This window comes from Haemaphysalis longicornis, unplaced genomic scaffold (assembly GCF_048455015.1).
Source record: "Haemaphysalis longicornis isolate Haplotype H1 unplaced genomic scaffold, Haemaphysalis longicornis Haplotype H1 scaffold_9, whole genome shotgun sequence".
In the NCBI taxonomy this organism is placed as follows: domain Eukaryota; kingdom Metazoa; phylum Arthropoda; class Arachnida; order Ixodida; family Ixodidae; genus Haemaphysalis; species Haemaphysalis longicornis.
Window position 1 is genome coordinate 96,059,617 of NW_027526460.1, and position 25,744 is coordinate 96,085,360.

The window sequence follows — 25,744 nt, forward strand, 5'->3', positions numbered from 1 at the left end:
TCGCATACTACACAAATACAGCTTCCATGGCTGATAATGAAAAAGGTGACCGTGTGTATAGCGGGGGAGTGACTTCGTCCCCACACGACTACCAATTGTGTCTTGTCTTTGCAATGCAGCCACTCCACCACGAGAATTTGACTGCGAAGCATTATACTTTACCAGCCGAGGAAATTTTTGTGGGCGCCGTCAGCAGAAAACGCCAGGCTAAATAAAAGAATTTGCTAACACCGCTAGGAACCTAATACGGATATAGAAACGGAGCGAGAGCCCGTAGTTCGTGAATGAAGTACTCGCACGTGCTCGCAATTGTACGTACTTGTACGTAGTTGTACGTACAAGCACTTGCACAGTCACGAACAATTCGAAGGTATTCGCTGGAGTGGCGAACAAGCAAGCAGCGACGCCATGTTACGGTACGTGTCATGGTTATGCATGCAACAAAATCCTAGGGGAGATAGCAGCGCTAGTTTTTGTTAACAAGGTTCTCAAAACGACCGCTATGCTGCTTTAAAGGCCGGCTGATCTACTCTCCCGCTATCACCTGCGAAGTAATCGTGACTGTACGTACTTGTACGTACTTGTAAAATAATCGAGTATGCGTACCTACTCATGGCTCACCACAATCCCGTTTACACTCTTGCATCATCGCTCATAGTTTTATTCGAAGCAATGTTTGCCTACTTATGCCTGTTTCTGCAGACTGGTTGTACTGATGGTCTTGTGCTATATAAGCATATATGCAGGCAAACCCTGTTATGTACACGTGCAGAACGCTTTAACTATATTTAGGACGGATAAAATCTTGAGTGTATCTTATGCAAAACACATTACTGATAATAACAATGTTTTTATTGACATAGGCATTAGATCTGAGCTTACGAATCATACTACGATCACAGCATCTAGGTTAAGAATCTGCATGGGAAAGAGGCGAGGTAGTTACGCAAAACACAGAGGGCTCTGAAGCACCAAGACGAAAAAAAAAAGACAAGAAAGAGAGTTCTCGGGTCGCTGAGGAGCTGCATAGCTGCGTAGCAGTCGTGCCGATGAGTAGGCTTAAGGCGCTATCGAAATTAACAACGACGCACAGCTTAACACTGTCCGCAGTGGTTAACACTGATCAGCACATTCTGTTCACCCCTGTATTCACCAACGAAATCATGCTGGGGCAATTTTAAATTCAAAACACTCTTTCGCTACTAATTCTGTCCTCAAAAGGCGGCAAATCTGGAAGAGCTTTGCATTAAAAAAGAAATCATCTGACAATAATTCTACCTGAATTATTTTTGCTTGGGGTGTGCACTCATCCATCATCACACACGCATGCGGATTAAGTTCGCAGTTAGTGAATGCCCTTGTCAAGCCGTGGAGCGAAAACTTTCCAAAACAGAGCAGCCGCGTTTCCGGTCGCATGCTGATTGCCGCTGCAGGTATTCGCCGCGCTGGCCGACCGGTCACTGCTGAAGATCAAGTACCGTGACCACCGGCATAGCGCCGAGCTGCACAAGCACGAATTCTGCGCCACCGAGGTGGAGGACGCCTACGGGCCCCTGGTGCCCGTCGTCTACGTATACCCGCGCTTCACAGCCGCCATGCGGCGCTCCATAGACGCCCTGTTTCTGGAACTCACGCAGGCAAGCCCCCTCCGCATTATGGCGTAGCCTGTTTTCGACATAACGGAAGCGGAATGTGGCGCAACTGCTTCAAAAGGGCCATGAAACTGCGCCACTACTGACGTCGTGTAGCGCAAAATTTGGAATTTTTAGCACGCAAGTGTTTTATTCCTGGATTCACGAAGATTTTGCTGGCGTCATATCCGTCACGGAAGTGACGCCAATACAACGAAGCAAGCGGCCTGTAAAGGGTGCACCCCTGCACACGGGATCTTCTTGCGGGGAAGCAAACTTTAGTAATAAAGAGTACGTTACATCTGGGGTTGTTCTTTTTCGGTTTTTATATTTTAACACGAAAGTATTGTATGCTGCGATACCCCAAGTTGTCACAGACATCCGTCACGGAAATGACGCCAGCAGGACGCCGCTCGCAAAGCACACCCACAAGACAGCAGCCGACCCGCACATCATGCTCAGCTGCAGATTTCGCTGCACATTTCATTTTTGTGTTTTACTGATTCCTATGACAGAAGAATCAACCACAGTTTTTTTTCTTGTGTTTTTTCCTTTGTTTTTCTTTTGAAAAACGCCTTCCGTAGTTGGGAGTGGGGCTGGGTGCGTTGCCAAATGCAATTTATTTCAAACTGAACAAGGCTTTATTTTGTCCTCGTCGTTGTGGACAGAAACTGAGGGAGGTGTCGTCACGAATACTGTCCCGTCGGAAAAAGAATTTCTACGACACAGTTGTCAGCAACTCGCCACAACCATTGTTGCTTGTGAAAGCGAAACCCCAGGCAGCTTTTAACCAAACGCAGACGGCAGCCGACATGACGTCGTCGCTCGCGTGGGCCGACGGCGCTTCCCGGCAGGTGGCCATGTCCAAGTTGCTCAAGGTGGACACGGTGCTCTGGCCGCCGGAGTCACTGCTGAGCAACGACACACTCTCGATGCTGTACGCGAACTTCTCCATCAAGGTGAGGGACACGCAGCCGCCAAGGAGTCGGGGATATTTGCGAATCTACTGTCTCTTAGAATGCACTGCAACGAGTGGAAACCGCCTACTCCTAAAAATCGCTGCTGGTGGGTTTCACCACAACACTCCAGAACGACCAATCATCGTGAGCAAATGTGCAAATCTGGGGAATGACGTGGCCCAGCGTGCGATTAGAGGAAAATAAGTATCTGCGTTGTGACAAGGGCGCAGATTTATTTATTTATTTTTACATACTGCAGCCCAATAGGGCTATCGCAGGAGTGGGTATTTACATGGAGTGAAATAAGACTATTCTCCACAGATCAATTCAGACAAAATTGAGAACTCAATAGAACTCGCGCATGTTTCCGGAAAATGAGACACAGCAGGTAACAACAAGTACAGGAAAGATTGAATAATACAAAGATTCACGCAACACAATCAATTTAAATTACACAAAAATATTTCTAAAGGTAATGCCCTAACTTCTCCTGGTATAGGGACCGGGCGGCAGTTGTATGGCACCACCGTCGCTTCAGCGAACAGCGCCGCCCGTGGCGAACCGCTCGTCAGTGGAATGCAGGTGGCGGTCAGCGCAGCGTTATTGTGCATGGCTTTCTGTCGTTTTTCTGCGGTGCGGCTTGCAAAGCGGGCATAACCACACGGTCTTTTTTCAGATCGGTAAATCTTGAGCGCAGATGTGACCTTTACGAGTCATGCCATGTGTGTGATTTACGCCCATACTCAGTATTTACAAATAGCAGACGACGCTCAATGCGCCAAGGTGGAAGTCAAGCTGGAAGTGAAAGTCCGTTCCTTCATGTAATTTTTTCATGCCTGCATGCAGTTTCGCGTATCGAGGAGTATATTGCAGCTAAATGCTCCCACAAAGCCGGTGTGTGCAACCGATCCAGGAATGCTGCGCCGCTGGCCTTTGACAGCTGATGACGAAATGGTGTCGACGTCGTGCACAAGCGAAAGACAAAGTTGGGGGTTGCCTTCTAAGATTTACCTCAAAAAAGAAATTGTGATGGACGACGCTTCCGTAACTTTATTACATACGGCTGAAACGTGCCTAATTTCACAGAAATGCTCTTACTATAGTCATCGGGAATCGTTGATAGAATAAATACCGCATTATAGTAGAACGTTATTGCTTGTCGTGGAGAAGCATTGATTTATAAGAATTGGAATGGTTGCTGGCTAGTTGGTAAATGGTTTTTCAAAAACCAATTCCCGCGTAGCTGAAGGTCGCAAGACAGGAGGGTGCCCGAAGCCTGTACTCGGCTTCACAACTGAATGCTGTGGTTACAAGCTGCCACCTACGCTTGAAAAATCATGCACTCCTTCGTCTAACGACGATGATGGTTTATTGCAAAGCTTTCTCGTATGACTTTCCTTGGTTGCCTTCTGGATTTAAACTTTGACTAGTTGAGCTTCGAATAAGACCAGCACGCAGTTTGGTCTTTTGATCGCAGCGTCTTTGACCATTTCCCATTCATTTCGCACGAAGAAAGCTTTGCGTTCAACCATCGTAATCATTAGACGAGGGGCTAGATTATTTTGCTGTTTAATTTTTAACTTCCATGCACCCCTCTCCAAATCTAAACTTTTTCCAGCGTGTCGGAAATGTGTCTGTGCTGGAGGACTCGGGCTGATGCACCCATATTTGAGGTAACTAATCGCGCGTTTTTGGTGTCTTCACAAGGTACGTATTACACGATTTTTTTTAGGTATACTCTGTAAAGAATACTTAAGCATTAAAAAACACTGGCTGACGTTAACGCTGCCACATTTTTTAACTATCGGTGCCAGCCTTTATTCTACGCAGGTGGCAAAACGGGAAGGGGAGTAGGGATGGTGGATGGTTTGTAGCTTGGGCTGTTGAGTTGAATAACTTTGGCTCTTGATAAAATGACCACCACAAACGTGGGAGTTCCACTTCGGCTTTCAGGCTCCCATGCTGTCACAGTGTCGCTCACCAAAACCGAAGGCCCAAAGCTCACGGTTTCAGAAAGTGTGAACTACCGCAACGTTTCTACGGCTACACGGTAATCCACATCGTACGCAAGTGCCTTTCTCTACAAAGCACACGTATCGAGGTATCCCAGGGCTAAGGCTGGCGCGGAAACGGTATTCATTGAAACCAGTTAAGATAATTTAAAGTGGTAGAAATGAATACTAATATTCCTAATAGTTTTATTCCTACTCAGATCACGCGGAGCCATGGACGCAGAGCGCTGCAAAAAGCGCTCAGCCCATTCCCAACCTTAGAAGCATCCAATAAGTTTGCGTAGCCGTTAGTGCATTTAAGAAGAAATTAATACTAATAATAGTAGTTTTATTCCTATTTAGAACGGGTGTAGCCAAGCGCTAATCGCTGCAAAAAGCGCTCATGGCATTGCAGCCGATACCCAACTTTATAAGCGTACGACAAGTTTGCGTAGTCGTTACTGCATCTGAACCCGACACATCTGTCTAGACTTCGTTTCATCTCACGTGTCCGCTCACAACACCACCAAAACGTTCAAAGCACCGAAGCAAACACGACAAAAACAACGGGAGGCTGTGTAGTCCAATGCGCCGGCTCATTCCACTGACGAGGGGAGCGCCGAGTGGTGGCGCCACCCGTCCAGCTGCCCGGTCCCTATACTAAGCTCCATTTTGCAATTGTTAAGGGGAAGAAGCTGTACTTAAATAGATTAGTGTTTGGTCGAAAAGGTGCAAGGTTAAGCTTGTGGCTATTTCTAGTACATTTCAGTCTATCAGGAGACAAATAGTTGTTACCCAATAAATAGCGTGAAGTGTTCGTGACAATAAGCAAAAGTTTAATACATTCGCGATCAGGGCGTACGGACGGGGGTTGTAATTCCAGTGTGGCAAGTTTGGATGACGGGGAAAAGTTCCAATCGAAACGGCGGCAAATGAAGCGAATTGATTTCTTTTGAACTGATATATATCTGCGCTGTGAGAACAGCGCAGATATATTTTGCTGTATCGCACGCTGGGCCACGTCATTCCCCAGATTTGCACATTTGGTCACGATGATTGGTCGTTCTGGATTGTTGTGGGGAGGCCCATCTGCGGCAATTTTCAAGAGTGCTGTGTGCACCGAAAAGCTTCCAGGATAGACATACTTGCCAGAAATTGTGCATACCTAGGTGTTAAAAAATTACAGGCCACGTCTGCGGTCATAGGCTGGCTTTCGTCGCTCCTCATATCGTGTAAGATATTTTTATTTTTGCAATAAACTCGCTGTTGTCGCCGAAAGAGCAATGGACATAACTTATTTTGTCTCAACAATACTTGAAATCTCCGCGAAATATTGGCAACCACCGAGATAGCCAGGCTCAACAAGTACGTCCAGGAACGTGCGCTGCGGGCGTCTTCCTTTCCGGGCGTTGTTTCTGCGCAGGTCGGATGAAAGAAGAAGAGGCGCTCGGGAATCTCTTCGGCGCATTGTTGACTGCGTTACGCCTCCCCTCGTAGCTTCTACAACGCTGCACGAAGTTAATGATAGAGTACAGCGCTGCAGTTTAATGCGGAGCATTCTTTGCCGACTACCCCCTCAGCCAGGACCACGTAACGCTCTGCATTTCCCCCAAAAAGAGATTTCGCGAAATTTCCACCCGAAATCGTTATAATAGCGCAAATGGAGATAATAGATCGCACGAAATGCGAAACGTGTAACGCCCTGCATTTCCGCCAAAAATTCAGATTTCGCAAAATTTCTACCTGTAATCGTTATAATAGCGTAAATGGAAACCTGTAATCGTTATTGGTCGAACAAAATTTTGGAAAACTAAAAAATAAGAACAACATAAAAAATTCGGAAAATGGCGAACCGCATAACGCCCTGCATTCCCGAAATAATGCAGACTTCGCGAAAGTTCCACGTGTGATCGTTATAATAGCGTAAATGGAAATAATTGGTCGGGCAGCATTTAGAAAAACAAAAAAATGTCTGTAAGAAACTCATACTCAACACACGCGGAATAAGAACGCTGCGCATTAGTAGACAATTCTCTGAATTTCTGCATAATTTTTTAACACGAAAGTTTTTATTCCCAGATACACCAATATTTCGTTGACGTCATATCCGTCACGGAAATGACACAAGTACAGCGAAGCAAGTGGCCTGTAAAGGGTGCACCCCTGCACACAGAGTCTTCTTGCGGGGAAGCAACCTTTAGTACTAAAGCGTACGTTATACTTAGGGTTGTTCGTCCTCGGGTTTTATATTTTAACACAATAGTGTTTTATGCCGCGATACCCCAAGATTTCACTGACGTCATATCCGTCACGGAAATGACGCCAGTACACCTTTCCCGAAGCAGCCCGCCAGCAGGACATCGCTCGCCAAGCACGCCCACAAGACAGCCGTTAAACCGCAAATCATGCTCAACTGCTGCTTTCACTTTCGGGTTTTACCGATTCCTATTTGTTTCGTCAGATAAGCAAGTGCGGTAGGTGCTTCATTCGAACTCCGTTCTCCTTCTCTACCAGGGCTTCTCATCCAAACGGCGCCTCTTCATCGAGTACTGGATCGACGCCCAGCAGAATTTGCGCGCCCTGCACGAGAACATCGCGTACCGCGACGTGCTCGTTCTTCCACACAACTACGTGCTGCCGCACATGAAGTACGACTACCTCCAGAACTGGGTGGTCATCTCGGTGGCGGCGCTGCAGGGCCCTCTTAAGGCCGCGGACAGCACGCCCGCCATGCTCTACGGGGGCATCGGCTTCCTGTACGCGCGACAGATGCTACGCGCCCTGGACTGCGGTGGCCTCAGGATCGACGCGCAGGGAAACGTCGTGCCGCAATCGTGGGCTTCGCCGCAGTGGAAAGCGGCTTCGCTGAACAGGCTAGTATTCATTCACGGGGGACCCTTATATGCACGATTTAGAGAAATCGTTTCCGATTGATCGATTTAGAAATTGTACGTTGGCTAGCTGTGAGGTGGAAATTGATTTTGGATGGTCCCTCTGTTCGGTCCTGAGGGTAAATGCAGAAATGGTCTCCCACGTGGAGCTGACAGCGTTCCCGACGAGCCGATCTTTTCTCTGGGAGGAACATAACCTATATCGCACTAAAAGAAGAAACGCGATGATCATGCTGATGGTATTACGCATGGATCGAGGCTTACGCAATCATTACGTGATACAAAATTTACCTTTAAGTGCTTTAAAGGCCAAAATTACACCCGTTTATGGCCGCCTGTGGGGCGGCCGTGTTTTAGGTCTGCGAATTAAATCAAACCACGTAAGGCTCGTTTAACGCTTGCCAGAAGCACGTACACATACTAGTTAACTTGTTAGTTCGACCCGCCACGGTGGCTCAGTGGCTAAGGCGTTGCGCTGCTGAGCACGAGATCGCGGGTTCGATTCCCGGCCGTGGCGGCCGCTTTTCTGATGGAGGCGAAAAGCAAGAACGCCCGTGTGTACGAGATTTCGGCGCACGTTAAAGATCCCCAGGTGGTCAAAATTAATCCGCAGCCCTCCACTACGGCGCGCCTCATCGCCTGCGTTGCGTCGGCGCGTTAAACCCTACAATCAATCAACTTGTTAGTTCGCCTGAGATAAGCAACTTTCATGCCTCGGAATCCGGCCCTCGCGCAGTGGGTGGAGGCACGCCACCAACAGCTGACCTCTCTAGTTGACCTCTTGATCTAGTTTTAGTTGACCTCTCGACATTCGAATTCGGGTCTTTTGAAAATTAGGGAAACGAGAGGGGGACGGGGTCTGTTCGGGAAGTGATAGCTGCCGAGATGCTGAAGCGTTTGCGACGCTGGTAATCTGACAGTAATCAAGGTACGATGACGAGCAACAATTGTTGTTAATGTTGAAATAGTGGATTCTTCCAGAGTTTTGGCATTGGGAAAAACATAAAACGAATAGCATTGCGGTGTCATACATACAGCGTGTTTCAGGGAAGACTAAGTAATCTTAAAAAATGCTTTCTGAAGCAGAAATGCTTTTCTTGCGCGAAGTTATCAGGTGCCGTGGCGGATCCAATAAAACGAGTTCCGACTGCCATTTACGGCAACAGTTGATTAGTACTTGTTAATTAACGTTTTAATTAATGCAGTTGGGCGTGTGATTGTAATGTGGAAATTGTAGATGATAACCCAATATCCAGCGTTAGATTTGTGAAAATGTAATTGCCCGCAGACGTACGGGCTGAGTACTTTAGTCCTCCAAGCACGCGCATCTGGAGCGCGCCGGCTGCAGAGCGCCGCCAAGTCATGCCCACGGGTTGAAGTCACTCTGAGAATACCGCCCTACTCTCCCTTCGAGACAAGATGAAGCCACGACCGGACTAGAGCGGAGGCTGTTTAGCCCGGCCGTGATAAAGCGCGGCGTGTGTGTGACGTGTGCAGCTTTGAGTGACGTCAACACGTGAGCATTGCTTTCGACGCTTTGCAGCCGCTGCGCTCCAGATGCGCGTGCTTGGAAGACTGAAGCATTGAAGTACTCAGCCCATAGGTCTGCGAGCAATTGCATTTGCGCAAATCTAACGCTGGATATCGGTTTAACTGATGGTCTTCTACAATTTTCAATTTGAATTTTGATTGAAGGGTTTTAACGCGCCGACGCAACGCAGGCGATGAGGCGCGCCGTAGCGGAGGGCTCCGGATTAATTTTGACCACCCGGGGATCTTTAACGTGCGCCGAAATCGGGCGTCTTTGCTTTTCGCCTCCGTCAGAAAAGCGGCCGCCACGGCCGGGAAACGAACCCGCGACCTCGTGCTCCGCAGCGCAACGCCTTAGCGACTGAGCCACCGCGGCGGGTGGCTCAGTGGCTACAATTACACGCCTAACTGCAATAACTAAAAAAGGATTAGCAATTATCTGCTACCGTAAATAGCAGTTGGAACTCGTTTTATTGCGTTCGCCACGGTCCCTGGTGACTTCGGGCAAGAAAAACAACTTTACCTCCGAAAGCTCATTACCTTGCCTTCATTGAAGCACGCGAATACACGGTAAACATTAACGTCTGTTTGTGGGAAATATCGCGCCACGATCGATGCAATTTGCTCCACCCAGTGGTGGAACCCTGGACGAAACGTATGAGGACTCAAAATTATTCCTGAGGATTCTTTGACGTGCGCTTCTGATTGTTTAGCGACGCACGGAATTGCCCGTCTGTGATTTGGCGACTCTGATGTTTCGTAATTTCTCTCCTCTGACAAAACTAGAGAACAAAACTCACTCTTGACTGGTCACCATTTCTAGGGCAGCAGTTGTTTGCCGCTAAAGCTGCCCGTAGAACCCCTCTTGCTATTAACACATTCAAGTTACGATGTTTCAGAGCATTACAATAAAAAAATTGGTCGCCATTCCGCCATGCGAAAGTGGATGTCCGGCAAGGCTCTTGTAAAGCACTACAAAGGGTGATGACCGAGGGTATGAAATGTTTCTAGTCGTCTCAGCGGGCTTACGGGAACTGTTGAGGAAAACATTTATGAATGCTTCTCTAATGAGCTCTCGCCGTTCACAAAGTTTGTGACTTCACAAACCGTAAACGACCTCTTGCCTACGCACAAAACAGAAGCAGTTTTGGAGATTATTAAGCGCGAAAAACACTCACTCCAACAGCATCCCCCTCGTTCACCCAGGCGTCTCGCCAAGCTCACTCAATCGGTGTCCTAATATCCTTAACTCCTACTTTTGATCTGTATTCACTTGTGAACCTAGGCACGGTCCTCCTACTTTACGAAGCTCGAATTATAGCGAGATGCTCCCAATTGATGTAACTACAGAGGGTATCATAAAACTCATCGACAACCTGCAGTCCTGTATTGCTCCCGGTCCAGGCAATATTCCAGAAAAGATATTAAAGGCTACCAATATGGTATCGAGCCGCTTTCTCCAGATTGCTTTCACCCAGTCTATTCCTGAAGGCACCATTCCGGTTGATTTGAAACTGAGCAAAGTTGCTCCAGTCTTCAAATCTGGCACTAAATCTGCCCCATCCAACTATTGCTCATCACGTGCAAGCTACTTGAGCACATAATTTATTGCCATACCGCTGCTCACCTGGATAATAACAATTTCATATTTGAAAACCAGCACGGGTTCCGCCGGGGTTTTTCATGTGAAACCCAGATTTTGCAGCTCACAACAGACCTTAATCTTAATCTAGAATCCTATTTTCAAACAGATGCCATCTTTATTGACTTATCCAAAGCATTCGACCGTGTCTCTCACTAAAGACCCATTAGTAAAGTATCGTGCCTTTTCCTGCACCCGCTGATATTATCGTGGATTAGATGCTTTTTAACAGATCGATCCCAGTTCACCACCATCGCCGGACTTCATTCACGCACAACCACAGTAACGTCCGGGGTACCACAAGGCTCAGTTCTCTGCCCTCTTTTATTTTTTATCTATATAAATGATTTACCGTCAGGTATTTCCTCCTCCATTCGTCTTTTCGCAGATGACTGCGTTCTCTACAGAAAAATGTATATTAAAAATGATCAGCTCCTTCTCAAAAATGACCTAACCTACTTCCAGAATTGGTGCTGGCTATGTCTGATGAAGCTAAGCGTTTCGAAATGTAAATTTATGAAACGTTACCCGGAAACACTCTCACATTAGCTTTGCGCACTCGGTGAACTCAGCCGACTTATCACGGGTGGAGACCTACCGGTACCTCGGTGTCCTTATAAACAGCAAACTAACCTGGACTGACCACATCCAAAAACTTGCAGCCGATGCCTCTAAAATCCTCGGGTACATCCGAAGATCACTATCATTCTCACCTGCTAGAGTCCGCCAATTGGCATACACCACCTTTGTTCACGCTAAGCTTGATTACGCTTCAGCAGTTTGGAACCTCCATCAAACTTATTTGATAAATTCTCTCGAGTCTATTTAAAATCGCACAGCCCGCTTTATTTCTTCGGCATACATCTTTCCTTGGAACATCTCAGCTATAAAATCGTCCTTCGTCTCCTTACCCTTGTTTCCAGGCGGCAAATTGCAAGGCTATCTTTTTCATAAACTATATTATACATTCCCCGACATACACACCTCATCATTGCTACCGCCTATCCGCACTTCACGCCGCCTACATAATTCAATGAGCAAGCAGCGTCTGCGTGGTTCCAAAAATGCATTCAACAAATCTTTTTTTTTTCTTCCTATCGCCATAGAGCAGTGGAATCACCTGCCTGAATCAATGGTAACTGAACGTGAGCCCAATAAATTCAAAATGTCATTAACAGTACACGTGTGCAACTAGACCCCATGACCTAACAGCGTGTAATACAATCAAACCCATATGTTAGTATATTGATTTCGTGTATCTTACCTCTTGGTATCCTTGCTGTTATTATTGTCTGTTACCCCATGGGCTAAACTGATTTTTGTTGACACATCGTCTTCTTATTGGCGCCCCGTGTGATGTTTCCTTCCGATTTTTTCTTGTGATTCCATGCGCTCAAACTGTTACAAGGATCACTCCAACCCTGTTGTGCGCCAACATAGATTTTTTGCCCTCCATACTGGTGGCTCACCTTTTTATTAATGATGTTGAATTCATTGTTGTATTGTCTCCTGTTTTTTTCCTCTTCTTTTAAGCCCTTGTTACTCCAAGCAGTCAAACGGTCAAACGGCTGCTGGGATGAGTCTTTCCTTGAAGCTCCCCAAAAACTTCATTATCCTACTTTACATGTTGGCTGATTTTTTTTCTCTTTCGTGTTCCGTCTGTTTGTTCCTTCTGTTTTGTTGTTCCTTTGTTTCAGCGAACATGTATACGCTGTCATGTTTTTCGTTTTCCCCCATTTATGTAATCTTTTTGTTATTGCCGTTCTGGTTCCCCCTCAGTTATCATGACCATCGTAAGCTCTAGTTTCCGCTCCCCTCTTATGTAATGCCCAAGATAAGGCCCTTAAGGGTAATTTATGATGATGATGATTACGGTGGTGGTGGTGATGATGATGATGATAAGGGTACAGAGTACCGACACTCTTTTCTAATGTTGCTCCGTGCCGCCGCCATGATCATTGGTCAGTTCGCATTACATGACATTTTTTTACACTGCGACTGTTCACGGGCGCCGCCATTTTGTTGCTTGTGCGTTTTAGTCGGTAAACTCTGGTAGGCTTAACTTGCCCTCCCTGCTCTGCGGCTTCACGCGACAGACGTCGTTCCGAATGCGAATCAAAGATAACGCGCTTAGCAGCACTTCAGCAGCTGAAGTGTGTCCAAAGATGCCGTTTTGCTCATCTTCGGTACTGTTGTTAAGGGGACACTAAAGGCTGAATGAAATTTTGTTTTAATTGAGAGATAATACGTTTTGTAGCTATCTCGGATTTTTGTTTGACGAGCAATGATGCGTTGTTTGTTGACACATAAGCAAAGAAGCTGGCGTTTCTCTCACCCGCTTCGCTTTCATTTTTTCTTGACGTAGTCATTGCTTCACAAACTAGGAGAAAGGCACCGGTGTGGTCTATGCGCTCTCGCGCTGGCCGCGGTGGCTTTTACATGTGCAGGCCATGGCCGACGCCATGGAGGAATCCTACATGGCCGACGCCGACAACATGTGTCTGGCAGGTTGGCTGGCTTGGAGATTTATTATTCCTCCCCTCCAGAACGGGAAATGCGTGTGCCCGCCTACACCGAAGACCCAGACTCCATCACGCCGACCGCGAGCGAAAAGCGACGAACGCCGTTTTAATATCGTGCAAGCGAGACTGTACGGCAATGCGTCGCTCAAGCGGAAGCCTTCATCTCACCTCGTCTGGCGATCACGTCCATCTCATATTCTTTTCTGTCACGCGGCGCGCCAACCTGTCGTGAAATACACACTCGCTTGCCACACCTGTCACGAGTTGTTTTCGTGGCCGAGGCTCTGACCGGCCCAAACATAAAAAAGGGTAGAGCTACGTGCTTGCGATTTACGGATTAATAATCATCAGCGGCTCGCAGCGAACAGAAAAGCACAAGTTCGGATCGTTCGGATTACCCCCCGCAGCAAGTACCCTAACCTTTCTTTCACGGGCGATAATGTTCTAAGCGGCGTGGGCACGCTTTATACCATCCGCTAGCGACATCCGCGCGCGGAGAACGATTAGAAGCTCAGATGGCTCGATCTGCAGTGCATCTTGCTCCTTTTGCCGCTTCCTGTCGGGAATATTGCTCGCAGAAGCTCGGTCGTTCACCGCGGTAGGATATTGACTTGGCTAAATGCGCACCAATATTCTCCCAAAACGAAACTGAAAGCATGATGCCGACTCTGAAGCGTGAGGGAAATAGCCTCTCTCGCAGTGTATAAGGGCTGTATTTTTTAAAATTAAATCAGCCCACGCAAAGTTTTGATTTACATTCATTTCCCGTGCTCAGCCACTTAGGAACTGTTCTTCAATGAGCTCTCCAATGAGCTCGCGCCGTTCCCATTTGTGACGTCACAAACCGCAACATCTAAGGTCGCACGAGGCGGCATCGCCTGTTTTCACGTTTCTGGCGTTTTCTGCCTTATCAAACAATTGCTAGTCACGAGAATAGGGTATTTAGATTCCCGACACCGTAATCTACCGAAACAGGTCAAATTGATTCCCTACTTTAGCGTCCCTTTAACCAACGACCTGGTCAAAGTTAACGGTGAGGCCGTATATACGCAATCTCGCAACACTGATTAACGACAAACTGGCCGCTGTTACGGACCTGCATGCCCCAGAGGCCGTACTCTAATACCTTTACTGGCACTACGCTCGGCTTCTCTGGCGTCTAATGCTGGGTCCTGACGAGCATGACGCATGCGCACGGCGTCTTGGGCAATAACTGCGCTATTTAGTGACGCTAGTCCTGCCCAGCCTTCAAAGGTAATCTGCAAACATAATCTTTACCAGGAACTCATGGTGGGGGCTCTTATTCTCCACAGGCGCCTTATCATCCATAATGCCGTTTTGATGCATGTTTCTGGGTTTCCTTCAACGAATTCCGAGCTCTATGCTGTATGCCTGATTAGCCTGACGCAATGCGCTCGGCGTCTTAGGACTTGGCGCCTTGGCGTTTTTTTCCCACGGAGATGAAACCGTTGCGGGGTATAAGTATACAGCATGACTGTATAAGTTGCCCGACGCTCTGCGCAGGACGGAGTGCCTGCAGCCGGTGCACGAAGGGCCATTTCCGGAGATCCCGGCCCTCGAGGTTGCCTACGAGGCCTTCCAGCGGAAACTGCATAAGGGCGGGGACGTTCCCCGGCGCATCATGAAGAAGTACGACGAGCAGCAGGTCTTTTTCATCACGGCCTGTTTCACGCTGTGTCGCCTGCCCAATACCCTCAAGTAAGCCTCACTCCACTACCACTCCGCACAGCGAGTATACACGGCACGCAATTTGCACTTGAGGAATAACTGTTGCAATCTTGATATAAATGCGAACTTGGGAACAGTCAGCTGATGTCATGTCAGCCGCCTGGGACGTCAAAAAGTGTTTCGGTGTGCGGATTTACGTTGAATGCTAAGTTATCCCATGATACCGGAAGTTTATTTAGAACATTACACCCTGCGCAACTCCGATAGCTGAGGCCGGGTACAGACTGTTGCCGCAAGTGTCGTAATAACTTTAAAGAATAACGTCATTTCACGTGTCAGCCAACCGAATTGCGTGACACGCCGTTTTTTTTTTACGTACAGAGCTCACGATATGGCTGTTACATCGGTAGTCTGAACATAGCCTGAACACTGGATGAAAGCAGCTTCCGACGGTTCGTCCTTGCTCTCTTCTTCTGAACACTCCACAGGTCGCACGGCGGTGACTGCAACAAGGCCGCGATGAACTTCGAGCCGTTTGCTAAGGCTTTCAAGTGCAAACCGGACTCCGCTATGAACCCTTCGAAGAAGTGTCCCTACTTCAACTGAGAGGCTCCATGCACGAACGACGGGGAGACCGTCCGATGCTTCGACGACAATTATTTCAGCAGCAAACGCCGAATTATGTCAGCGACACACGAACTACTCACCCTTATTACTCACTGGTGGAGTTTAGCGAGTGCTTGCAGTAGAATTTCCCGACTAGTTATTGGCCACATAATTTTAGTCAAATCCATGCAATCACCTAGTTTTCTTACTGCTCTGAATGTACGCTTATCAAGTTATGAGAAATATAGAGGTGTCCTCGCATTTTCAAGGAGAGCTAAATTATTCTGCGAGCTCTGTAGGTACAGTCTATTTCACGCTCAACGACTATTCGGAAATTATTCGATACGTACAGGTGCCGTCATAAGTAATTGGAACAAGGATTTCTGAATATCACAAAATATCTGTTTTACTGGCTTTATGACGGCCATTCCTGGTTCACAGGAAGCTATTGATATTACGGAGGACTTTAAACGCACACCAATACAGCCGGCAGTTTCCGGGAGAAGAAATTCCTGCAAATTTACGAAAACGTGTTCCAATTACTTTTGACGGCACCTGTGCATCAATTAAAATAGCCTTTAGTAGCATTCAATTTATGTATGATTCGGCTTCGAAGCTCACCATTCGCACCACCCTGGTGTTTACTCTTAGCTAAAGCTTACTAAATGTTAAAGTGCGCAAAAATCAGCCCGTATGACATATTTGTCTCTTTTTTTCAGGTGCTTGCGTTCTTTCCTCCTGCTTTTATTTTTTGTGCTTTGGCTTTGACCTGAGCCAAAGATCGGCGCTCGACACGAAGAAATAAAAAATCCCGCCCAGCCTATGGAGAGCATCAGAGGGGAATGTTGTGGGTGCCATGAAATTACTGGACAATCCCCACCTTCGGAAGGTGTCCCCACTGCAAAAACTGAGTAGCTCTCGGACGGCCCTCTCAAGCCTACTCAACGAACAGGCGCTGCAGGCAGGGCCACTATAAACCTTTTTGTCTCATCATGCCAGCGAACCGGTGACATCGATTGATCTGGCTTTGTTTTGAATCACAAACACATTTTGGCTGATTTCTAACGATCAAACTCGGCGGCACACAATACAAAATTAAATCCAGGAGTTTTTGAGAGGCCTGAGAGAATGAGGAAGCAGGAAGTTAACACGAGTAAGGGACGAGCGCAGTGTAGTAGCATAGGGGGAAGGACGAAGCATGCGGCGAGAAGTCTGACTGGGGAAGGGGGGGGGGGGGGTGCCGAGAAATTTAAAGAGGAGAGTTGAAAGAGGCAGGAAAAGGAGTTCGGCGATACGAATACGAGGTGAATGAGCAGTGGCAAGTGACGAGATGTAAGGCGATGTTCAGTGCCAATGGTTTAGCGTCATCAACTTCCTGGACCGATCATTTCACCCGTTAGCGTAAATGCGTCCTTAGACGTTTTTAGGACTCAACGCTGAAACCAGTCAGCACGTCTGGAGCCCCTTAATGTGTCACACTTTCGCGCATGCTGGATCCTTCACTAATATCAAACTCCTTAAATTGCCCCTGAAAAAAAATTCACAGCATATCCACGGGGTGAATGATGATGAGTGGGCGAAGCTCCTGAGGGGAAATCATCGGTAAAACCGTGACTCTTCAGTGAAAGTTCGCCCACTACATCTGTGTCCGAACGTAACGTCTAGAAAGTCTCGCTTAAACCGCGCGTCGGCACCTTGGGGCTGAGCTCGCCTGATGCGTTTTGCAGACGCCTCACGAGCTCTCACTGCATCGGGGTCTGCCTGCCGATACGCGCGCTTTCTCGCCGCTTCCCGTTCTCTGACGTTTTGGAGATCCTCTTCGCGCCGCAGCCGTGCCGCTTCGCGTACGGCAGGGTCCTCGCGCCGTTGCCGTGACGCTTGGGCCTCTCGTTCTCGAACGCTGGGATCTTGGTGGCGTCGTCGCGCAGCCAGACGACACGCTTCCGCCTCCCGCTCTCGTACGGCAGGATCTTGGCGGCGGCGTCGCGCAGCTTCACGGAGCGCTTCTGCCTCGCGGGCTCGCACATCTGCAGCCTTATCCATCGGGCGACTCCGAGCGCGCGCCAACAGCGAACGGATTTTATTACAACGCTCCCCGCCATCTAGTAAACAATCCAAGAAGTAAACTAGAGGTAGCCACGCCATCTAGTAAACAATCCAAGAACTAAACTAGAGGTGGCTACATACATACGTCGAGGATGGACAGACCCACGCCTTAAGGAGCTTCGCCCCTAAAATCTTCCCAGCAATTCATGTGCACATAGTGCTGCCCATAAAGACATGGGGGATCACTCAGGTGGCATTTTGGCCGTCATACCTTGATTTCAAACATTGTGTTGCCAGTGAAGGAATTTTTTCCCAGCAATGTGTTTGTGTGTAGCAGTGAAGCCGAGGTTAAAAGGGCTCGCTCTACAGCGCTCCCGAAAACTACAGCGCGGCTGGAGACAGAGTAAAGTGAAGGCACACAGAACGAACCCAGCGTTCGTCCTGTGTGCGTTCACTTTACTCTTGGTTTGTTGCTGCGCTGGAGTCGTCATGACAGATGACCAACTCGACAAATCCTGCACGCTGCCTGACACAAAACCACAAAGCCCCAGAACCTTCCTATCTCTGCATCAGTCTGCTTATATGGTACCTAAAAATGTCTTCCTAGCAACGCTTACGTTTGTATTACTGAAGCGCACTTTTGAGGGGCTTTGGAAGTAGAGCGGCTTAAGCAGTAATTTTTTCGGCAATGTTTTGTGTGTAAGCTACACTGGCCGAGGTTGAGCAGTTTCGCGTACTCCCTGAAGGGCCATGCTGCGTAAGCGCGAGGAGCATTGGATTGGATTGGATTTGAATTGTATTGGATTGGATTGGATTTGAATTGTATTGGATTGGATTGGATTGGATTGAATTGAATTTGATCCAGTCCAATTGGAGTACGGGTGTGTAGAGAATTGGGTCTGCACATCCGCCGGTCTGTGCATTCCAGAGGAGTGACGTCATAGCCGCGGCAGACGCACTGGCGCCGGCGCGTGCCCAGCTGTGCGCCTCCGTTGCGCAGTAGCCAAGTCTGCCGCTGTGCCGGAGCCGCTTGATAGCCGTTTCGCGTGGCTCCTGGAGAGCCGTGCTGCGCATGCGCTAGGAGCGGTGACTGGACGACCGGACTGTATTGGATTGCTGAAGCTTAGCTCCCGCTACGTATATCCTGGCATAGCCAAGCTATAGCTAATTTTTCTTTATCACCCGGACAAGCCCCGCCTGTCCCACAGGCACTGACCCCACTCGGCCTCACATACAGATCCATTCTCTCTCATTACACAAACACAAGAGGGATATACCCACCTCCTCATCACACTCTTTCCAACCATCAAGCGTATATCTACCGGCGACTGCAAACCGAGACATACTACAACCACACCATCCTGTCCCACATCTCCCCATCTCTGTTCCCCTACAATTGCCCACAGTGTGACATCCCACTCTCAACTTACCACCTAGTATACTCCTGTCCCCACCACCCTCACCCCATGCCATCCCCATCCCCTGAGCAGTGGGAGTCTGCGCTGACCAGCTCGGAACCGGAGCGTCAACTCGCGCTGGTGCAACGAGCCACGGATGCAGCGCAGGCCCGCGGCCTCCTGGACGAAGGAGGCTGACCATACCCCTTTCCCAACCCCTTGAGCTCAGTAAAGAACGTTTTTCACCACCACCACCACCACCCTGCAGATGCGGATGTACGGATTATGCGACTTCGTCTTGATTTCTGAATTCACCACTTTCCATTCAAGGTTAGTACAGGATAATTCCAGGGCTATTCACATCGATGTCCGCTATCCGAAGTGCGTAAATTCACAATGACAGCGAAAATGCAACACCTCTAAGCACAGGTAGGAAGGCTAGCTCACGAGTGCACTCACACACCACCCACTCACCACCACTCACAAGAGAGTGGTGAGCGGGCCTCGCCATCGTTTTGGGCTGGCGAGTGTGAGTGCGATTACCAGCCACTCGCTGTGGGCCCCTCTTACCACTCGCGAGTGTGAGCTGCTCTCGCGGTGAGCTCCGCTCAATCGTCGCGAGTGTGAGTACACTCACCAGCCACCACTTGTGAGTGGTATCGGCTGACACTGATCACGGATCATCGATATCACTGAATCTCACATTGTATGCTTTTTGTAAAAAAAGAACGTTGCTCCTATACAAAATATATAAAGAAGGTTTAGTGCAAATCAGGAAGAAAAGTGAATGAAATAAAGAGGATGGAGCAACAATCCTTAATAAATATTTACTCGATAAATCGTTTCAAAAAATGTGCGCAATAATAAGTATGCCTAAAATAACCATAATAACACAAATACACTCCTAAAATTTGTTCATAGAGATCTTGAAGGAAAATAAACCAACAAAAACAGATCCGCGAACTTCTCCTTATACATGATTCCAGAACTCGTGTTTACGAAATTGAGTTGATTTATGATCATGCGTAACAAAATAAGAACATCGATAACCCTGTAATTCATTTCAACTGTTCGCTTTTTTTTTCATTTAATTATTGGCACACTGGAATCTCTTTGTGTACCGAAATCGCCTTGCAGTGAAACGACCAGGCGCCTCTGCTCGTGCGCTGATATGTTCTGGCACCGAATGTCTGTGTAAAATAATTCAATGTAACCGTGTTATTTTATCCCTTACGGTCCGTAGATTTTCAATTGTGTTATAGCTAATGGTTTTGCTTTATGCAACGAATTGTTATCACAGTTTTTATTAGATAAATCGGTGGCAGTGAAGCCATTTGGTCCGGCAAAGCTAAATATCACTCGTTCATATTCATGTTTTGTAGTGGTCCGTCAGAAAAACTGTTTGGCAGAATACGCCTTGCGGCAAAGTGAAATTTCGCCAAACCTCGACACACAGCGTTCTCGTTTTTTTTTTTTTTTTCCCGCCATTAGAAAGCAGCCCCAGCGAACGGGATTAAATCGGCGTCCTTGGAGTCAGCAGCACAACGCGTTAGCCACTGAGCTACTGCCACTGAGGTACTAAACCTAATTAGCACGGTTCAATTACAATTATTTGTAATCCACAAAAGCTGTTTAGCGCTGCTTCTTTATCGGTAACCATCGGACACAACGGCTTTCGTCGGCATGCGGCGATGCCGTTTTGGTTTTTTGCTCCGTCGTCCTCCACTGTATTGGGGGTTTTCCTGAATACGGGTCAAAAGCCGTTTATTTGTTCTTCGGCCCGATGACATGATGGTTGCCATGGTCGGTAATTGCAATGACTTGCAATGGTTGCAATGCTTTTAAGATGCAAGTGTTCACGAGCTGCCTTCCGCCGTGGTGGCTCAGTGGCTAAGGCGTTGCGCTGCTGAGCACGAGGTCGCGGGCTCGATTCCCGGCCGCGGCGGCCACTTTTCTGATGGAGGCGAAAAGCAAAAACGTCCGTGTGTACGAGATTTCGGCGCACGTTAAAGATCCCCAGGTGGTCAAAATTAATCCTGAGTCCTCCGCTACGGCGCGCCTCATCGCCTGCGTTGCGTCGGCGCGTTACACCCTACAATCAATCACGAGCTGCCTGCGACAACGCCGGCGTTACCATGACGTGGTGAAGTTGCGTTTTCTGCCCGACGCCCGTGCTAGTGCACCGCCCGCTGCGCAAAAAAAAAAAAAAAAGAAAGAAAGAAAATCGCCTCGTCATGCCTGTCTAGACAGCCATATCTATCTGCCTTCGCTCACAGACGACCCTTCGCGGAGTACCCTCGTCCCCTTGCTTGGATTTCGGGCTGTTTTACGAAGTTGCCTGCGTAGAAGCGTCGTGGGAATCGTTGGGTATACCTTTCTTGATGAGTGTGCGGGTTGTGCGGATATCTGTAGCAGTGACAAAGACGTGGTTCAGGCTGTTCCCGGTGAACTTAAGTACTACTGATATCCGTCGGTGGCGCTTTGCAGTTTCCGTCAGTATGCTCCGCCCTCTGAACGGCGGTGAAATCCTGCTGTTTGGATCCTCCAAATGACAACTTGTTGGATTTACCATTTCCAAACAAGGTGTTGGCGGGAAAGTTGGCCACAACAAAACTTTCCTCTTCGGCAGCTGCAGTGCGCGTAAGGTCTGCTTTTGTGTCAGTCTTAGTGGTTGTGGAGAAGACTGAAGGTGAGGGCAAGCAACTTAGAGGACGTGTTCTGTGGCTTGTGCGTTGGCTAAAGGTAGTGATGATACAAAGAGTTTCCGGCGAAGTTGTGTGCCGCCGGCTGGCTCGAAGGATGGATCAGCATGGAACCAAGATTGCCGGTAAGCTTACTATTTAAAACGTTATTTTCCCTTGAATGTATAATACGCCCGTGTGTTCGAGTTTTCGGCGCACGTTAAAGAACCCTAGGTGGTCAAAATTAATCCGGAGTCCTCCACTACTGCGCGCCTCATCGCCTACGTTGCATCGACACGTTAAATCCTACAATCAATCAATCAAATCCCGGAATGTATAATCCGCTCTTGGGAAATTAATAATAGCCACAAATAGCTGCGGCAATCGGGTGAGGGAAATAGCAATGTTTTTCTGACTGCACTCTGTGAACCTTGTTGCATTTAGAGTTCCGCGACTGCGTTTGTGCATTACCCTAACAAATACCAGAAAATAGGAGCGTCAGCAGTCCGTACATTTTTGTAACGACAGTAGAGCCCTCTGTACATTGTGCGATTCTAAAACCGGTTACTACGGTCGAAAATAGCTCTCACAAACTCTACCCGAAACTTCTACATATACAGATATAATGAACGTATATACCTCGTGAACTGCTGGCGATAACGCCGGTGACGTCAGGACATGGCGAAGTTGGGCTTTGAGTGCAGCGTCATTGTGTCAGGTGAAGTGCTTCGTGAGCGGCGCCCGACGCTTCGTCACTGACGTCCAGACACCCGGTCGCTTCGGGTGCCTTCGTTAGGATGCCGCTCCGTTCTTTGCAGAACCGCTTCGCGAACGCGAGCGCTCCTGCACGAGGACTTTTAAAGACGGTACTCTCTTATGCTGCATAAACCAGAAAATTTGCTATGTCTGTCTGTCGGCGCGAGTGAGTGCGGGGGCTGAGTACGAGTGGTGAGCGGGAGTGCGGGTGACTGCTTGATGAAAAATATACATTTTTTTTAGTGAGCGCGAGTGAGTGGCGTCCAGTTTTGCTGAGGTTTGGACCCAAGTGGGATGGATGGATGCGAAAAGCTTTTATTAGAGAGTAAAAGGAGGAACTTTCGAGAGCATCTCATAACCCTACGTTGTTTACCTGAGCCACAGCCTGAGCCCCAAGTGGGCTCTAAAATGCTGGCGCCGCCTATCGTGCGGCGCCGGGAATCTGATTCATTGTTGCCACATAAATGAGCCAGAGGGCACCACTCCGCAAAGGTTGGTGCGTTTAGCCTCCGAGAGGAGGAGTAATTTTGCATTCGCGCAGTTTCCAGCGGAGTAGGTGGTCCGCATGGAGGAAGGTGGTCCGAAGCGCTTGCAGTTTTTAACAGCAGTGCTGTTCGAGCTTTTAGTTTTGCCGTAGAGCGTTACCAGAAAACTCAGCCCAGCTGAGCGTACTTGAGCGTGCGCATCGTGAGGAGCTCCCGGCATCGTTCAGGCTTGCGCGTGGGCTTGCGCCACGTGAGGAGCTAAAAAAACAAGGGAAATACCCAGCGCACGTGAGCGTGCGCCTCGTGGGGAGTTTCCGGCGTCGTCTAGCTCGACCTTCGAGAACACAGTACCCAGCGTTCGTGGCGTAATCTCTCGCGTGCTGCTGTCCCCGCCAGTTCATGTGCGTTCGCGCCTGAAGTGGGGAGCACAGACGCCGAGTTCGCGCTAAATACGCCGAGTTCGTGACGCCGGTTGCCGCGGGTTCTAGCGCGTGATAACGCGGTTTGTTTGGGAGAGATGTGAAAGGCTGCGGTCAAAACGATCCTGTCCTGCCACTCATGGAGAACTTTCAGAGGCGGAAATCCATGTTAGGTGCAACAGCCGGGACTCTGATGAAGGGAGAGGCGGCCGCCAGCTCTGCTTTTTCTCCAGCCTTGCACCACTAGTGCAAGCTGCGCCGCATTTTTTTCTGATTGTTGCTGTGGGCGCAGCTACGAGGGAGGAGAAACGATAGTAAATCGCTGGCAAGCGCGTGTTGCATGTACACTTCGAGGTGTACGCAGGCAAATAGTCCCTCCTGCTCATCGTTATACCTCATCACCGTTCTAGGAGAGCAACCCCTCCTATCAAGAAAGAGATCTTTTTCACCGCTCTATTGTGAGGGTCGGCCGGAGGAGGCATGAACTACTTCCCAGCCAACATCGAGGACAGTCACAAAAGATTCACTCATCACGTGTTGCTAGTCAGGTTGGATCAGCATGGACCCGCAAATATGTTGGACCCGCCAACATATTTAATTAACTTTATTTGTAGGGGGTCAACATCAGTAGCTGTACTAGTTCTAATGTTCATAAATGTGTTATATATTTCAGTTTCGTCCGTTCTAGTGAGAAAAAAAAAGCACTCTGGACTGGGCCGGATTGTTTACTGCTAATATCCGGAGTATTTGCACTAGGCGCTACAATATTTACAAAATAATCGTTAAAGTAGTCCGCCAGTGATTTCCCGGTCAGTTTTGCGGAGTCCTGAGTTATTGCGTTTGGACAGGAGGGAGTGAAATTACGAAATATAATTTTATTAATTACGTTCCAAGCTGATCCTTGGCGCTTTTGACTGACGCCAGCAAGCAAATTTTGATAGTAGGTAGCATTGGCAAAAATCAATTTGGGATTCATATTATTTCGCAATTTTAAAAAAAAATTTCTTCAGGGTTATTTATGAACGGGTACGTAGAAAATAATGATACAACTTTTCGTTTTTATCATCTTGAAGTGGTCTGATGTTACCCAGGGCTTCCTCATCTTTTCGAGCATTTTAAAGTATTAGGGGGAAACATTTTATACATAGACGCAAGAAATTTTCAATAAAACTTTTGTGGGCATCATTTGCTGTCGTTTCTTTTCTAACGACGAAGACCAATCACGCCTTTCAACTTCCAGTTCGAAGAGTGCCAAGCCTTGCTCTGTGATAGGCTGAAAATTAAGGCTATCGCCTAACTCATACTTTTTTTTCATATCGGTCTTGTATATACAAAAATCGGACAATTGTCACTGATGTCGCAAGTGAAAGTTCCAACTCGAAGATTCTTGGTTTCAACATTTGTAACAAAAAAATCAATTACGGATAAAGTAGTGCCCGTAATATTGGTCGGTGTCGTAATAAGATTTAGAAAAAACCGCAGGGATGTAACTGTAAGTTGAGTTCACGGCTAACAGTACTGGCTAAACCATCCAACATCGGCAATGGCCATGAACTGCTTCAAGTGCTGTGAATATTGAAGACCAGCGAAGCTGTATTGGTGCATAACTATTGAGTGACGCATAACAATTTACTATAGTGATGAAGTGAAGGCGTATACGCAACTTTATTATTATTAATTATAAATTATTTTAATCTAATTTGTTTCGGAATAGTTCCGATAAGACAAGAATTACAACCGTTTTCTGTAACACCAATCCCTCCGCAGACGACCGTGTATTCACAGCAAACGGGAATTCTGTAACGTTTACAACTCTACTGTGAACTAACTGCGACAAGTAAATGAAACTCGGCCTAATGATAGAGTCGTCCTAGCGAGCGATTTCAGTGTGAGCTTTTCCTAGATGCCACCATTCATTGAGACATACAGAGCGCTTTACAGGAGCTCTGGCGCGAGCGCCTGCGATTCATTGTCGACGCGACCCGATATCGACGCACAGAATTTTGGTCATAACCTTGAACAAGAACTCTTCCCTGTAAAAAAGAATGCGTCTAAAGTCCCCGCTTCTGTGACTTCGTGAAGCCAACTCTCAAAAAGCACTTTCACGAAATAAGCAGAGAGTGGCCTGAATGGTCGTCAACAATTTCCTCATTTACTTCGTTACATTATCTATGTTTCATTGTATGTAATGTGCAATATAAAAACTATATTATTAAGTATTCTGCAGAATCATTATTTCGTGCTGGAATTGCTTTACCTATTAAGCCAAAAAAAATCTCATGTAATAATTTCTACACACTGGAGTAGGTCTACTTCAGGACATGTGAAAATGCGACACTCCGGGGAGCAGAAAAGAAAACATGCTTAAATACACACACTGCAATTCCATATATTGCGCACTACAAGGAACACAATGCAAGTTCATTCACTAGAAAACATCATATCTGTAGATGCCAATATACATAGAATAAAGTAACCGCCATTATAGAATCAATGAGT

The 25,744-nt window shown here is 47.6% G+C and overlaps 1 protein-coding gene across 1 annotated transcript in view; it reads left to right on the forward strand.

The window, feature by feature from the left end:
* Positions 1–15,882, forward strand: part of LOC144153315 (endothelin-converting enzyme 1-like) — a 29,914-nt gene extending 14,032 nt beyond the window's left edge. The window contains exons 5-9 of the mRNA XM_077684966.1: positions 1,434–1,637; positions 2,432–2,590; positions 7,096–7,415; positions 14,691–14,885; positions 15,344–15,882. Of these exons, the coding sequence (XP_077541092.1) occupies positions 1,434–1,637; positions 2,432–2,590; positions 7,096–7,415; positions 14,691–14,885; positions 15,344–15,461 (996 nt within the window). The 3' untranslated portion in view covers positions 15,462–15,882. The remainder of the gene's footprint in view (positions 1–1,433; positions 1,638–2,431; positions 2,591–7,095; positions 7,416–14,690; positions 14,886–15,343) is intronic.
* The last annotated feature ends 9,862 nt before the right edge of the window (positions 15,883–25,744 follow it).